This window comes from Equus caballus, chromosome 24 (assembly GCF_041296265.1).
Source record: "Equus caballus isolate H_3958 breed thoroughbred chromosome 24, TB-T2T, whole genome shotgun sequence".
In the NCBI taxonomy this organism is placed as follows: Eukaryota; Metazoa; Chordata; class Mammalia; order Perissodactyla; family Equidae; genus Equus; species Equus caballus.
This window is the reverse complement of record NC_091707.1, coordinates 17,081,426-17,093,687: the sequence shown is the minus strand read 5'-3', so window position 1 is coordinate 17,093,687 and position 12,262 is coordinate 17,081,426. Positions and strand designations below refer to the sequence as shown.

At 48.8% G+C, this 12,262-nt stretch overlaps 2 protein-coding genes across 3 annotated transcripts in view; one reads left to right on the top strand and one right to left on the bottom strand.

Moving 5' to 3' along the window:
• Positions 1-12,262, bottom strand: part of PELI2 (pellino E3 ubiquitin protein ligase family member 2) — a 180,414-nt gene that overhangs the window by 160,398 nt on the left and 7,754 nt on the right. The gene's annotated exons all lie outside the window — the stretch shown is intronic.
• LOC100050599 (microtubule-associated protein RP/EB family member 3) lies at positions 4,099-5,063 on the top strand. Of its 2 annotated transcripts, XM_070249450.1 has the most exons (2): positions 4,099-4,579; positions 4,625-5,063. In XM_070249450.1, exons 1-2 carry the CDS (start codon positions 4,156-4,158, stop codon positions 4,999-5,001), a joined length of 801 nt encoding a protein of 266 aa, XP_070105551.1. In that variant the 5' UTR covers positions 4,099-4,155; the 3' UTR covers positions 5,002-5,063. The 2 variants fall into 2 exon arrangements, with proteins under 2 accessions (XP_070105551.1, XP_003364127.1); XM_003364079.5 differs by having other exon boundaries at positions 4,100-5,063.

Sequence of the window (12,262 nt, the reverse complement as noted above, 5' to 3'; positions counted from 1 at the left end):
TTATCTGTGACTTCAGAGTGGAAAGATAAGAAGCCAGAGCAAGTAATTCTGAGTAAAAATAAAGATTTATCTCTGTCAAAATGTTTGCATTTGTTGACTTTTCTAGGGAGAGTTTTAACACGACCTGCTAAGATCATTTACAGCTAGGATTACCAGCAGCCTCGGACACAGCCCTGCGCTCACTCACTGGAACCCCTTCTCTTTCCTAGTTGAAAAGCAAAATTTTAAATTCAAAACCATCCCATATCAGGGCCAAAGAGTCCACTCTCAACGAGGGTCCATCATGTTTATGCTGAAGAACTTTGCAACTCACCTTGGAATAGGCAGACAGGAGAATATTTTTAGGAAGCTAATTAAAAATATATAAATAAACTAAACACCTATTTAAAAGTAAATAATCTATTCTTAAAAACCAGAGTAGGGGGGCCAGCCCCATGGCCAAGTGCACACTCCATTTCGGGGGCCCAGGGTTTTGCTGGTTCGGAACCTGGGCACTGACCTGGCACCACTCATCAGGCCATGCTGAGACGGGGTCCCACATGCTACAACTAGAAGGACCCACAACTAGAATAGACAACTATGTACTGGGGGGCTTCGGGGAGAAAGAAAAGACAAAAGAAGAAGATTGGCAACAGATGTTAGCTCAGGTGCCAATCTTTAAAAAAAACTAGAGTAGGGAGGAAAGAAAAGTGGGCAAGGGCCATACACACTAGAATGCTCATATTTCCAGGGCAGCATTTTTCCATCCACATCCTTGACCATCCACCAAGTGCCAGGTACTACTCAAGGTGCTGGGACAGAGTGTAAGCGAGTGAGACCCAGGCCCTGGCCAAGAGGGCTCCTTAAGGAGTAGATATTTACAAAGCACAGAGAGCTCGCTAGAAATAATTGCTCTTGGCTGGAGAGAAAAGGAGGAGTCAGGACAGGCACCACGCTGAACAGGACACCTGAGCTCCGTCCTAGGAGGTAAGCAGGAAGTAGCAGGCAGAGGGAAGTGCATCTGCAGAAGCACAGATGAAAAATAGAGGACAAGCAAGTTCTACGGACATGTACCAGGGGCCAGGAACGTAGGCCCCAAGGCCAAGGAAGTGAGTTATCTGGGGCTTGACTGTTTCAGGTGTAGAATTCAGCATCCTTTTCTCTAAGTACCTAAAAAACTTATTTCCAGAAGCCATGCCCTTAGCACACATACTAATCTTTCAGAGATCTCCTCAAGATCTCAAACAGTGGATATAATATTTCTATATTTCTCCTCCTCTCATATATCCTGTTAGAACAGAGAGAGACCTTAGAAACCACATGGCAATTCCTGATGCTGCAAATGCCCCTCAAAAGAAAAAAAAGAAAAAGCAGAATTTGTATTAGATAACCTATTAACATATCTGCCCTGATCAAGAAAAAATACATTTGGCTTACTTTAAACGTTTTTCTAGCATTAATCAAATTCTCTTAAAGTGAAAGTTAGCTAGCTACTACTTTAAAAAGCAGCACATATGCTATGTATGAAATGAAGTATACAAAATACTTTTGTATATGGACAATAACAAAGTGAATGCACAAAACATGAAAATAATATTAGCATCATGAGTGATGTTTCTTCCTTCTTCCAAAATTTTCATTAATATTCTTTATACATCATCTTTTTAGCATATAGCTTTTAAATTAACTCCATATTACCTGAATATAAATGGTCTGCTTTAAAAAAATCTCCATTTACAAATTTATCAGTAGAGGAAAGCTAAATAATTAGTGTTAATGATTAGTGCTAGCATCTAAAAGTTACAAGAATCTATGACACATAACTTGAAATGGTTTAACTCTAGGAGAAACTGGGGTGAAATAATTACACAAGCCAAATCGAAGAGTTTGTGATTTATGGTAACTAATATTGTGAGTACTCAAGTGGATAAAAAACCCAATTAGATCAGAGAAAGAGTCATTTCAACCAGCTTAAAGGGCCAGGGAGAGCCCTCCTCCTGAGGGCGTGGAGCTCTATTGTCTGAATTCGATCCGAAGGAAGTAACAAGAAAAACAGGGGCAGGCATCCCCGACCCTTTCCGTGGGCCTGAAGGAAAGGAACATAAAGGGAAGTGTAGGCAGGCAAAGCCATCACACGGGGAGGAGGGGCCGGCCCCCCACAGGGCTGTCGCCTACACCATTGTCTACCCCATCCCAGCTAGTCTGGCGGGGAAATCACCAGCATTTCTATTGTTATAATCACAACTTCAGAACCTAATGACAAACACTAATAGTAACACCCTTCAGATCGTTACCAAAAGTTATTACTGAGGATGTTATAAGATTTATAGGCTTTGAGAAGTAGAATATACATAAACTTTAGAATCTGACACCTGGTTCAAACTCCTGAACTTCAAAATCCTTTACTAACTGCAGGCTCACAGGAGTCACTCAATCCACTGGCATCTCCACTTCCCCATTTTTCCAATGGGGATGACATCATGTCCTCTGACGCCTGCTGAAATAGAGCACCTGGTACGTGGCAGGGGCTTCGGTCCCCTTGCGAGCCTCTCACACCATGCGAGGGATCCCAAGCTCTTCCTGCAGTCAGTAAACTGGACAGGAGCCGGGAAACCCAGTGAGGGGAGAGCCCCTCTAATGGGACACCATCACTGCCTACACAGGGGAAGCACTCCACACAGCTGCTCCTGAAGAACTAGGTGGTTCTCTCCCGGCGGGGGCCCTTGGAGCTAAAGAAGCCTGCAGGCTTGCCACCACAACTAAACTGGACGCGCACAATGGAGGAGCAGTTTTATTTCCCATACAACACAGACTCTGTATGCTTAATTATCTAGGACAGGATTTCCCAACTAATAAATCCAAAACATGAGCTCTGACAGGCACGGAGGGGAGAGGAAGGCACGCAAATTATTAAGGTGCGGATGATCTGTGTCTTTTCTCTCCCATCTAAGGAAAAAGTGAGTTGTGTTATTTTTTAATATTTGAAACAGTAGCATATGGGCAGACAACCACTATAGGACAATAATTCAATTGAAGGACATTCTAGCATGCATGAACACTCAGAGTTCACCCTTGTGTAGTTTATTACATTATCAGAACCTGTGGATTGAATTACTTCCCTGCCAAGCCTCTGCTCTCCCCCACATAACATCTAATACTGCTTATCAAGATGCTGTCTGTGTCCTTTGGCCTTTGACCATCTGACATCTGAGGGTGCCTGTTTGTTAAGAGCGTTTTTTCAGAAACTCTGGGTTGTGTGCCCCTCACCACGCATATAACCGAGAAGGCCTAACTCCCCTCAAGGGAGTGTTGAAGCTGTACAGCACAAAGCTCCGCCAGCGTCCAGAAGGTCTAAGTCAACAGCTTCATCAAAGCCTTGACGGTGGCGTCTGGTCTAAGTTAACATTTAGAGTAAGCAACTAAGGCCCCTTTCCTGGACTGCTGCTGCCTCTGCTCTTCGCATCAGCTAGCCGAGTGCAGCTACAGCACACGCTGCTCTAAGTGCTGTTAGTGAGGAGCTGGAGAGACACTGTGAAGGTCTTTCCCTTAATCGATACCCACAGGAAGAACAAGAGACAGGAAAGGAAAAGTCAACGTGCAGCGACATTAGCATCCAGGCAAAGACAGACCTTCCCGTGAGAAGAAAAGCAGCTGAAGCCCCTTTCCCAAGCTATAAACAAATCCCCACCAACAACAGAACAGAAAAAGGATTTCAGGGGTGCATGCTGCCACCAACGGGACTGGAGAGCTCTTCTCCAGGAAGGAAGACTAACTCAATGAATCGGCTTCAAAACTAGAGAAATGAGCTTTGGATTATTCTGGATTACAAAAGAGGTCTTCCCCGAAGCGTTAATTTAACTGTAGCATATTCAGGGAAATAAGAAGATGGAGACAGAAGGCAGATTCATGTTTTCATTCCGTAGAGACCACATATTTGATTTTCTTGAAAATACACTAGCAACACAATACATAAGTGGGCTAAGCATATATGTAGGCAATTTCACAAAAAAAGTTTACGTAAATTGCAAACATTAAAAAAAAGTGACCTTGGGAGGACCCTCCGCCCCGGAGCCGCCAGCCGCAGCCGCAGCCGCAGCCGCAGCCGCAGCCGCAGCGCCCCTGCCGCCTGTCCCCCCTCCCCCGCCGCCGCCGGAGCCGCCTCGCGCACTCTGGGGTATGGCCGTCAATGTGTACTCCACATCTGTGACCAGTGAGAATCTGAGTCGCCATGATATGCTTGCTTGGGTCAATGACTCCCTGCACCTCAACTATACCAAGATAGAACAGCTCTGTTCAGGGGCAGCCTACTGCCAGTTCATGGACATGCTCTTCCCTGGCTGTGTGCACTTGAGGAAGGTAAAGTTCCAGGCCAAGCTAGAGCACGAATATATCCACAACTTCAAGGTGCTGCAAGCAGCTTTCAAGAAGATGGGTGTTGACAAAATAATTCCTGTAGAGAAATTAGTGAAAGGAAAATTCCAAGATAATTTTGAGTTTATTCAGTGGTTTAAGAAATTCTTTGACGCAAACTATGATGGAAAGGATTACAACCCTCTGCTGGCGCGGCAGGGCCAGGACATAGCGCCACCTCCTAACCCAGGTGATCAGATCTTCAACAAATCCAAGAAACTCATTGGCACAGCAGTTCCACAGAGGACGTCCCCCACAGGCCCCAAAAATATGCAGACCTCTGGCCGACTGAGCAATGTGGCCCCACCCTGCATCCTCCGGAAGAATCCTCCATCAGCCCGAAATGGCGGCCATGAGACTGATGCCCAAATTCTTGAACTCAACCAGCAGCTATTGGATTTGAAGCTGACAGTGGATGGACTAGAGAAGGAACGTGACTTCTACTTCAGCAAACTTCGAGACATTGAGCTCATCTGCCAGGAACACGAAAGTGAGAACAGCCCTGTCATCTCGGGCATCATTGGCATTCTCTATGCCACTGAGGAAGGATTTGCACCCCCTGAGGACGATGAGATTGAGGAACACCAACAAGAAGACCAGGACGAGTACTGAGGGCGGCTCCAGCCCTGGCTGACTGCACGGCTTCCGTGCGTCCCCACCCCGCTCCCACCCCCACATTATAATCCTTTCCTTACAGCCTGTCGGCCGGGTGCTTTGTGTCAGTGCCGCAGCACTGGGGAGCCTGGCGAGCAGGGCTTGGAGGGATAGGGCAGGTGAGCAGGCAGAGGCCCCGTCCTCCTGTGGCACTGGCCCAGTGGGCAGGACCCCTGCCCACTCCCCACCCCTATTTATTTCCGTTGTCTCTATGCTGTGTCGGCCAACACTTCCCAGGGTGCTGCTGCCACCCACCCCAGCCAGCCGCCTGCTCCCCTGACAGCCAGCAGCTGTATATTTGACAAAGTCATTGGTATATTTTTACTTACTGGATTTTCCTTGCACTTTACCTGTTCTTTTCCGAGGGCTGACAGCACGGCTCCAGGGCAGTGTGCCTGGCTTGGCTTCCCCTCCCTGTTGCCTGGGGCCGTGGCAGGACTCACAGATTCTTATTTATTTTGTCTTTTGACTTCCCAGTAGTTGAGGGGAAAGCTGATGTCAGGAGAGGGAGAAGGGGACTGAGGAGGGGGTGCCTTAGGCCCCGGTGGTCAGGGAGAGGGAGGGGAGCATGTGAGGGATGAAAATGACCTCCTGGCACCAGGCTCACCCACCCTCGGCCCCTTACCCCCAGCACCGAAGCCAGCACTGCCCCGAGACCCCCAGCCACTCCCTCTGCAGCTTGGTTCATACCACACAGACTCCGCCTGGACACTCCAGTATCCTCAAAAAAAAAAAAAAAAATTGACCTTGGGGCTGGCCCCGTGGCTGAGTGGTTGGGTTCCCGCGCTCCGCTGCAGGCGGCCCAGTGTTTCGTTAGTTCGAATCCTGGGCGCAGACATGGCACTGCTCCTCAAGCCACGCTGAGGCAGCGTCCCACATGCCACAACTAGAAGAACCCACAACGAAGAATACACAACTATGTACCGGGGGGCTTTGGGGAGAAAAAGGAAAAAATAAAATCTTTTAAAAAAAAAATTAACCTTACTGGTAATTTCACTAAGTGAGTGAAGTTTTGCGTCACTATGTTTAATGAGAATCTCCAGCATGGAAAGGGTTTGACTGAAAAATAAATAAATAAGGTGCAAAACTGCACACACAGAGTAGAGGCAAGATTTACAAACAAGGGTGCTGGTGTCAGAAAGGCCTGGGTTCAGTTCAGAACTCTGTCACATAACAGGTGCTCCAGCGATGCTGGACAAGTTTCTCAACCACCAAGCATGGCTCGCATGCCTCATTTATGAAACGATGAGTGCTGGGACCCAGCCCCCTTGCTCAGAACTTAAGAGGTCATGCATGAGCGGCACTTTGCACAGGACCTAAGAGTAAGCACTTAATACGAGATACCGAGACATCCACCATCAATCACCACCCCTGCACTGGCTTTCTATGCACCTCCTCGAAAGAGAGAAAGAACCCAGCTGCTAAGTAGCAACAGCCTAGCTGGAATTTCCTCATCCTTGCAGGGGAAAAAAAAAAAGCTCAGATCCTGATGATCCCTCTTTAATGGTGATTTTAAACTGTAGGCTTCTGACCAGGAGCTCCACCACAACTGAAAAGGAGCCAGCCAGGGGCCGGCCCCGTGGCCGAGTGGTTAAGTTCGCCCGCTCCGCTTAGGCGACCCAGGGTTTTGCCGGTTCGGATCTTGGGCGCGGACGTGGCACCGCTCATCAGGCCACGCTGAGGTGGCATCCCACATGCCACAACTAGAAGGACCCACAACCAAAAATACACAACTATGTGCAGGGGGGCTTTGGAGAGAAAAAGGAAAAATAAAATCTTTAAAAAAAGAAAAGAAAAGTGAACCAGGCGCCCTGAAGACCAGGTAGAGGCTGACGGGAGCAGCGAGCGAGCAGGGCGCGCAAACAGGCAGCGATGAGGGCCCGCGCCCACTGCAGACGCCGCGAGAACGCCAACGCCAATGCCCAAGGACCCAGACACCAGCAGGGCGGCTCTCGTACAGGCAATGCCAGTCCCACCTGTCCCCACACTTCTGCTGCTGACACAGCTCAGCCGGCGACAGCCAAGACCCTAGGCTGCAACAAGGCCCTGGAGGAAGAGCACCCAGCACCCCCGACAGCGATTCCCGGAGGGTGCGCGCACTCGGCCGCCTCGGGGGCGCGGCAGGGCCGGGGCCGGGGCCGCGGGGCCTCTGGCGCTCAGGGCCAGCACGGCTCTGGAGGACAGCGGGCGCAGGGCGTCAAGGTTCTCTGATCCCCGACTGCTCAAAAGCATCCGTTAGTTCCAGCACAAATTTCCAGAACACACTACTGAGTGAACGAGTGATGGCTCCAGCCCACCACCGCCGTCTCCCAGGAGAGGGCTGGGCCCGCCTGAGCCGCTGTCCCTCGACAGCGGAAGAGACAAAGGTGGGGGAAACGAAGCACAAAAGAGAAAATGCTTGGAGAGTTCAAATAAGACGGGTCCTGGGCCTCCGTTACCTCACCCACTCTAACAGCGGGAACTGCTCGCCGCCTCCACGCGGAGTAACTCCTCAAAACGCCCTCCCGGGGCCCCACCCCAGGGGCCTAACTCTTGCAAGGGCCCAGGCCGCCCTCCCTCGGGGCCTCTCACCACACCGGCCCTCCAGCGCCGCCATCTCCACACTCAGGGTGTCTCTCGGCTCCTCAACCTGTCACCGCGCCTCCACACGCACTGCTCTCTCCCCACAACCCTCAGCCAATGCCCACCCACCCTCTGCATCTCAGCTTGAGCGGAACCCTTCCCTCTGCACAAAAGCAGGCGTTGTCCCCTGCAGTACATCCCATAAAGCGCTGGACTTCTGGCAGCACCCTGCCAGGCTTAATCTGTTGAAAGTCCGTCTTTCCTGACAGGCTCTGAGCTCCGTGAAGGCAGGGCCTGCTCTGGGGTTACCCACTGTAGCCCCAGCATGAGACGTGCTGGACCAGCTGAGAAGACTCCAACTTCACCTCCTTCTCCAAGCACTTCAGCCTCCAGCCAAATCCCTCAAGATGCCCCAAACCCCATCCCTTTACCACTACTGCTCTATAAAAATCCAGGTCACCCCTAAAAACTGCTCACAGGCCACCTCCTCCAGGATAGCTTTCCCCACCTCCCAGCAGCACACATCCCTCTGACCTTCACCTGGTGGAAAGAATCCAGCTTCAGAGCAATCCAGACCTACCTCTAAATCACTCTGCCACCGACAAGGTGAGTGACCTGAACTGGATGGAGCCTCATTTCCCAAATAATAAAATCTAACTCCTGGGACTGATGAAGTAAAACACCCAACAGACTCTGGCACACAGTGCACCTACAACGACGGCTCCCTCCATCCACCCTCCTCTGCGCCAGGTGTGGTCTGTTGCTAAGTTCTCTGTCTTACCCTGAGAGGATACACCCCTTGAGGGCACTGCCTTATGTGCTTCCCCAATGTGAAATCATCCTCATCAAGACAGTAACAATAGCAGCATCTCACACTTAATGAGTGTATTAATGCTTACTGAGTGTGTATAGATAGTACTTAATTTCTAGTATGTACAGTGGACCCCATTTTTAATTAAACATATCCATCCAGAATAAACATGAAATAAAATATATCTATCTCTACATTTGGTACCCCAAAGTCTTTTTGTAGTTTTAAGTTTTAAAAACTACAGAATTATAAAAACCTACAAACTTAAAAAATACTTCATTTGGAAGTTTATTTACATTTCTAGGTTGGTTTTTGTTTTTTAGGAAGAGTGGCCCTGAGCTAACATCTGTTGCCAATCTTCCTCTTTTTGCTTGAGGAAGATTGTTGCTGAGCTAACATCTGTGCCAGGCCTCCTCTCTTTTATGTGGGACATCACCACAGCATGGCTTGACAAGCAGTGCGAGGTCCACGCCCAGGATCTGAACCAGCAAACCCTGGGCCGCCAAAGTAGAGTGCACAAACTTAGCCACTATGCCACGGGGCCAGCCCCTATTTAAATTTATTTTACACTTAGTTTATAAATTTTGAATGCAGAGTTTTTCGTTTTGCTTAAAGACTGGCACCTGAGCTAACAACTGCTGCCAATCTTTTTTATTTTTTCCTGCTTTTTCTCCCCAAATCCCCCCAGTACATAGTTGTATACCTTTTTAGTTGTGGGTCCTAGTTGTGGCATGTGGGACGCCGCCTCAGCATGGCCTGATGAGCAGTGCCATGTCTGCGCCCAGGATCCGAACTGGGAAAACCCTGGGCCGCCGAAGCAGAGCGCGTGAACCTAACCACTCGGCCACAGGAATAGCCCCAAAGCAGAGTTTTAATTTTAATGTTTCAGTCCCTCTGATTAAAAACGGCAAATACTAAAATTCCCCAAACAGAATTTGAGGAAGCTTAAGAAGTTACATTCACTTCAGCTACTAAAGGAATCTTCTCTCTCTCTTTTCATAGCAATGCAGTCAATCTGGAGGCAGTAACTGATGGATGCTACGCCTGTAGGTCCTTCTCCCCACCTGAGTACAGGGCAGGGAGCTGGCAGCTCGGCTGCTGTCACGCCTTCTCTCTCTCTGTGGAGGGCACACTGGCCCCCATATTCTCCAGGCCGGAGGCACGTTCTGCCTGTGCTTGCTTCCTACCCAGCACGTAACTGGTCTCCATGGTATGAATGAGACCCGTGAAGTGTTTCAGGAACTGTACCCCCTTCTTACTGCTGACAGTCACAGACAGGTACAACCGACATAAACGAGCTTCCCAGCCTGTCATTTCACCACCCGAGTGCAGTGTTAAAACATCCTTCTGGCCCATTCACGGCCCTGGACCTGCAGGAAGCTAGTATAGATTACCTCCCCTACTCGAATCTGATAGTTCTATTACTGCCTGTCAGGTGGCCTTTAAAAGCCTGAAAATCTGGGTCACGCTTTAGCCATCCTGGGTTAAAGCAGCTTATGTTTGAGTCTACAGAAGCACGGTTCTCAGCTAAGCTAGAGCATTCTTCAACTGCTATGCTCTCAAAGAATTTCAGGAGATGACACTGGTTACAGAGATTAACGAATGCAGAGACTTGTAGATGACTCAGACATGATAAAGTTACTCCACAAATGCTCTTGTTAGCTAAGATGTTCAGATCATCCAGTACTTAATGTTTAGAGTAACATCTAAAAGGCTAAAATTGTGCTTATTAAAACAATAACCTGGAGGAAACAAAAAACAACTCAACAAAAACTTGGTGAATTATTTCATATGTCTGTCAGATGCGATAACTGAGCCACATGCAAATGTAGCACTGTGGCATCTGGGCTCTCTACTGCTGTGTACAAACACCCCAAACACACTGGCTTAGAACCACAGCCGGCACTCACAATCCTCTAATGGGGCAGGGCCTGGTGCAAGGGGCTCATCCCTGCTCCGTCCGTGTGGTGGGGCCCGGGCCACATGATGGGCCTGCGGATCCAGGACGGCTGGCTTCACTCACTGGTCGCCGGCCTCAGTCGTGTGGCAGGAGGGGCTGGCGCTGGCCGGACCTCCTCTCCTGTGGCAATCCTGCATCCACCAGAGCCACGCTCTGCAGCAAGGTAGTCAGACTTCTTCATACGGCAGCTGCCTTCTAAGAGGGTCTGGACTTCTATCATAAAGTCCTAACCCCCAGAACACCTCCAAATGTGACTATTTTTGAAGAGGGTCTTTAAAGAGGTAATTAAGGTTAAATTAGGTCATTTGAGTGAGCCCTAATCCAATATGACTGGGGTCCTTATAAGAAAAGGAAGGCCACCAGGGATGGGCACACACAGAGAAAATGCCACGTGACGACACAGTAAAAGACAGCCATCTGCAAGCCAAGCAGAGAACTTCGGGAGAAACCAAAACCGCCGACACCCAATCTTGAACTTCTAGCCTCCAGAACTGTGAGAGAATAAATTTGCGTTGTTTAAACCACGCAGCCTGTGGTATTTTTGTTATGGCTGCCCCAGCAAACTAATACAGAGGGAAAATGGAAACTACCACACCCCTTAAGGCAACACCCAAAAGCCACAAAGTTCGCTTCCATAAAGTGGCCACGGACTGGTCAAAGCAAATCACAAGACTAGCCCAGACTCCAGAGGAGCGGATTCACCTTCTGATGGGAGGTCCAGCGCGCACATGCAGGGGATTGTTGTCAGCCACATTTAAAGACAACAGGAGAAGGAGATGGGATGAAGTCAAAACCCTGAGTTCTCTTAACTGATCTCCAACTGGCTGCAAGACCAACTGAGAAAGTTGGGTAATGTCCACACCAACAACATGGCCTTTAGACACAGTTCTTTCACTGGACGGCTCACGAGGCCAAACAACTGACTGCTTATGAAGGGAAAATTGTTCAAGTATGTGAAAAGCTATGTTGAGAAGCATCAACTGCTGACACAGTACAGTTATCTGAACTGTAACTCTCCTGCAGGCCTTACCCATGGCCAGAGAGCGAAAACGCAGATCCCATTCTGAATGCCATCCAAGAGCGTGTAACAACAAAGCACCCGAACTGTAATGCAATCCCATGTACTACAGCGAGGACCCGGTCTGCAGAATTTTCTGGGATCTGGCATGAAGCATACTCCTTTGTATCTACAATCCTTGTACAGAAAGGGCCTTTCCTCAAGGTAACCAATCAATCAAGTGCTCCAGAAAACCCTAACTGCTCACCCACCACTAGTTCAGATTAGAATCGGAGCGTTCCATAACTGTGTAGCAGCAAGCGCGAGAAGGCCAGGGACGGACGGACAGAGAGGAGGAGGGGCCTCGGAGGCGCCTGGTAATGTGGTAAACAGCCCTTTTATACCAACAGCCTAGAAGCCAAACATGCCACTGCCTGCTGTGGTTGGATTCTGTTAAACCAGCACTAATTAGAATGGAAGGACAAAGCTTGAAATAATGATTCTTATCCTAAAAACAGATTCTGCATGAGCAGAAAAGCAGGGAATAAACAGAGCAAAGTGTTTGAGAGTGAGAAGCATTATCTGGATGGCTGGAAATAAAACCTCAGTTGAGAACGACTTGCAGTAGTCTTAAACCCACTATTGAAAACACCCCTGATGCATATTTATTAGGTTTGTCATCCAAGAGGCTTCTATGGCATAGTATTTCCAGCCATCATTAACAGGCACTAATGACCACAGCCTTTCAACGCCACTGTGGCGCACTGCAATGCAGCTCAGAGCAGCTGGTGGAATCAGAACAGATGGCCTGCTTCCCTTCAAGGCAAAACTTTCTGCAGGTGACAAAATGCCTGTTAGGTGACTGTCAAAAAGAAAAACAAACAAAACT

What these genes read in the sequence shown, in the direction of transcription:
- LOC100050599 (XM_003364079.5), top strand. Translation starts at nt 4,156, where the DNA reads ATGGCCGTCAATGTGTACTCCACATCTGTGACCAGTGAGAATCTGAGT.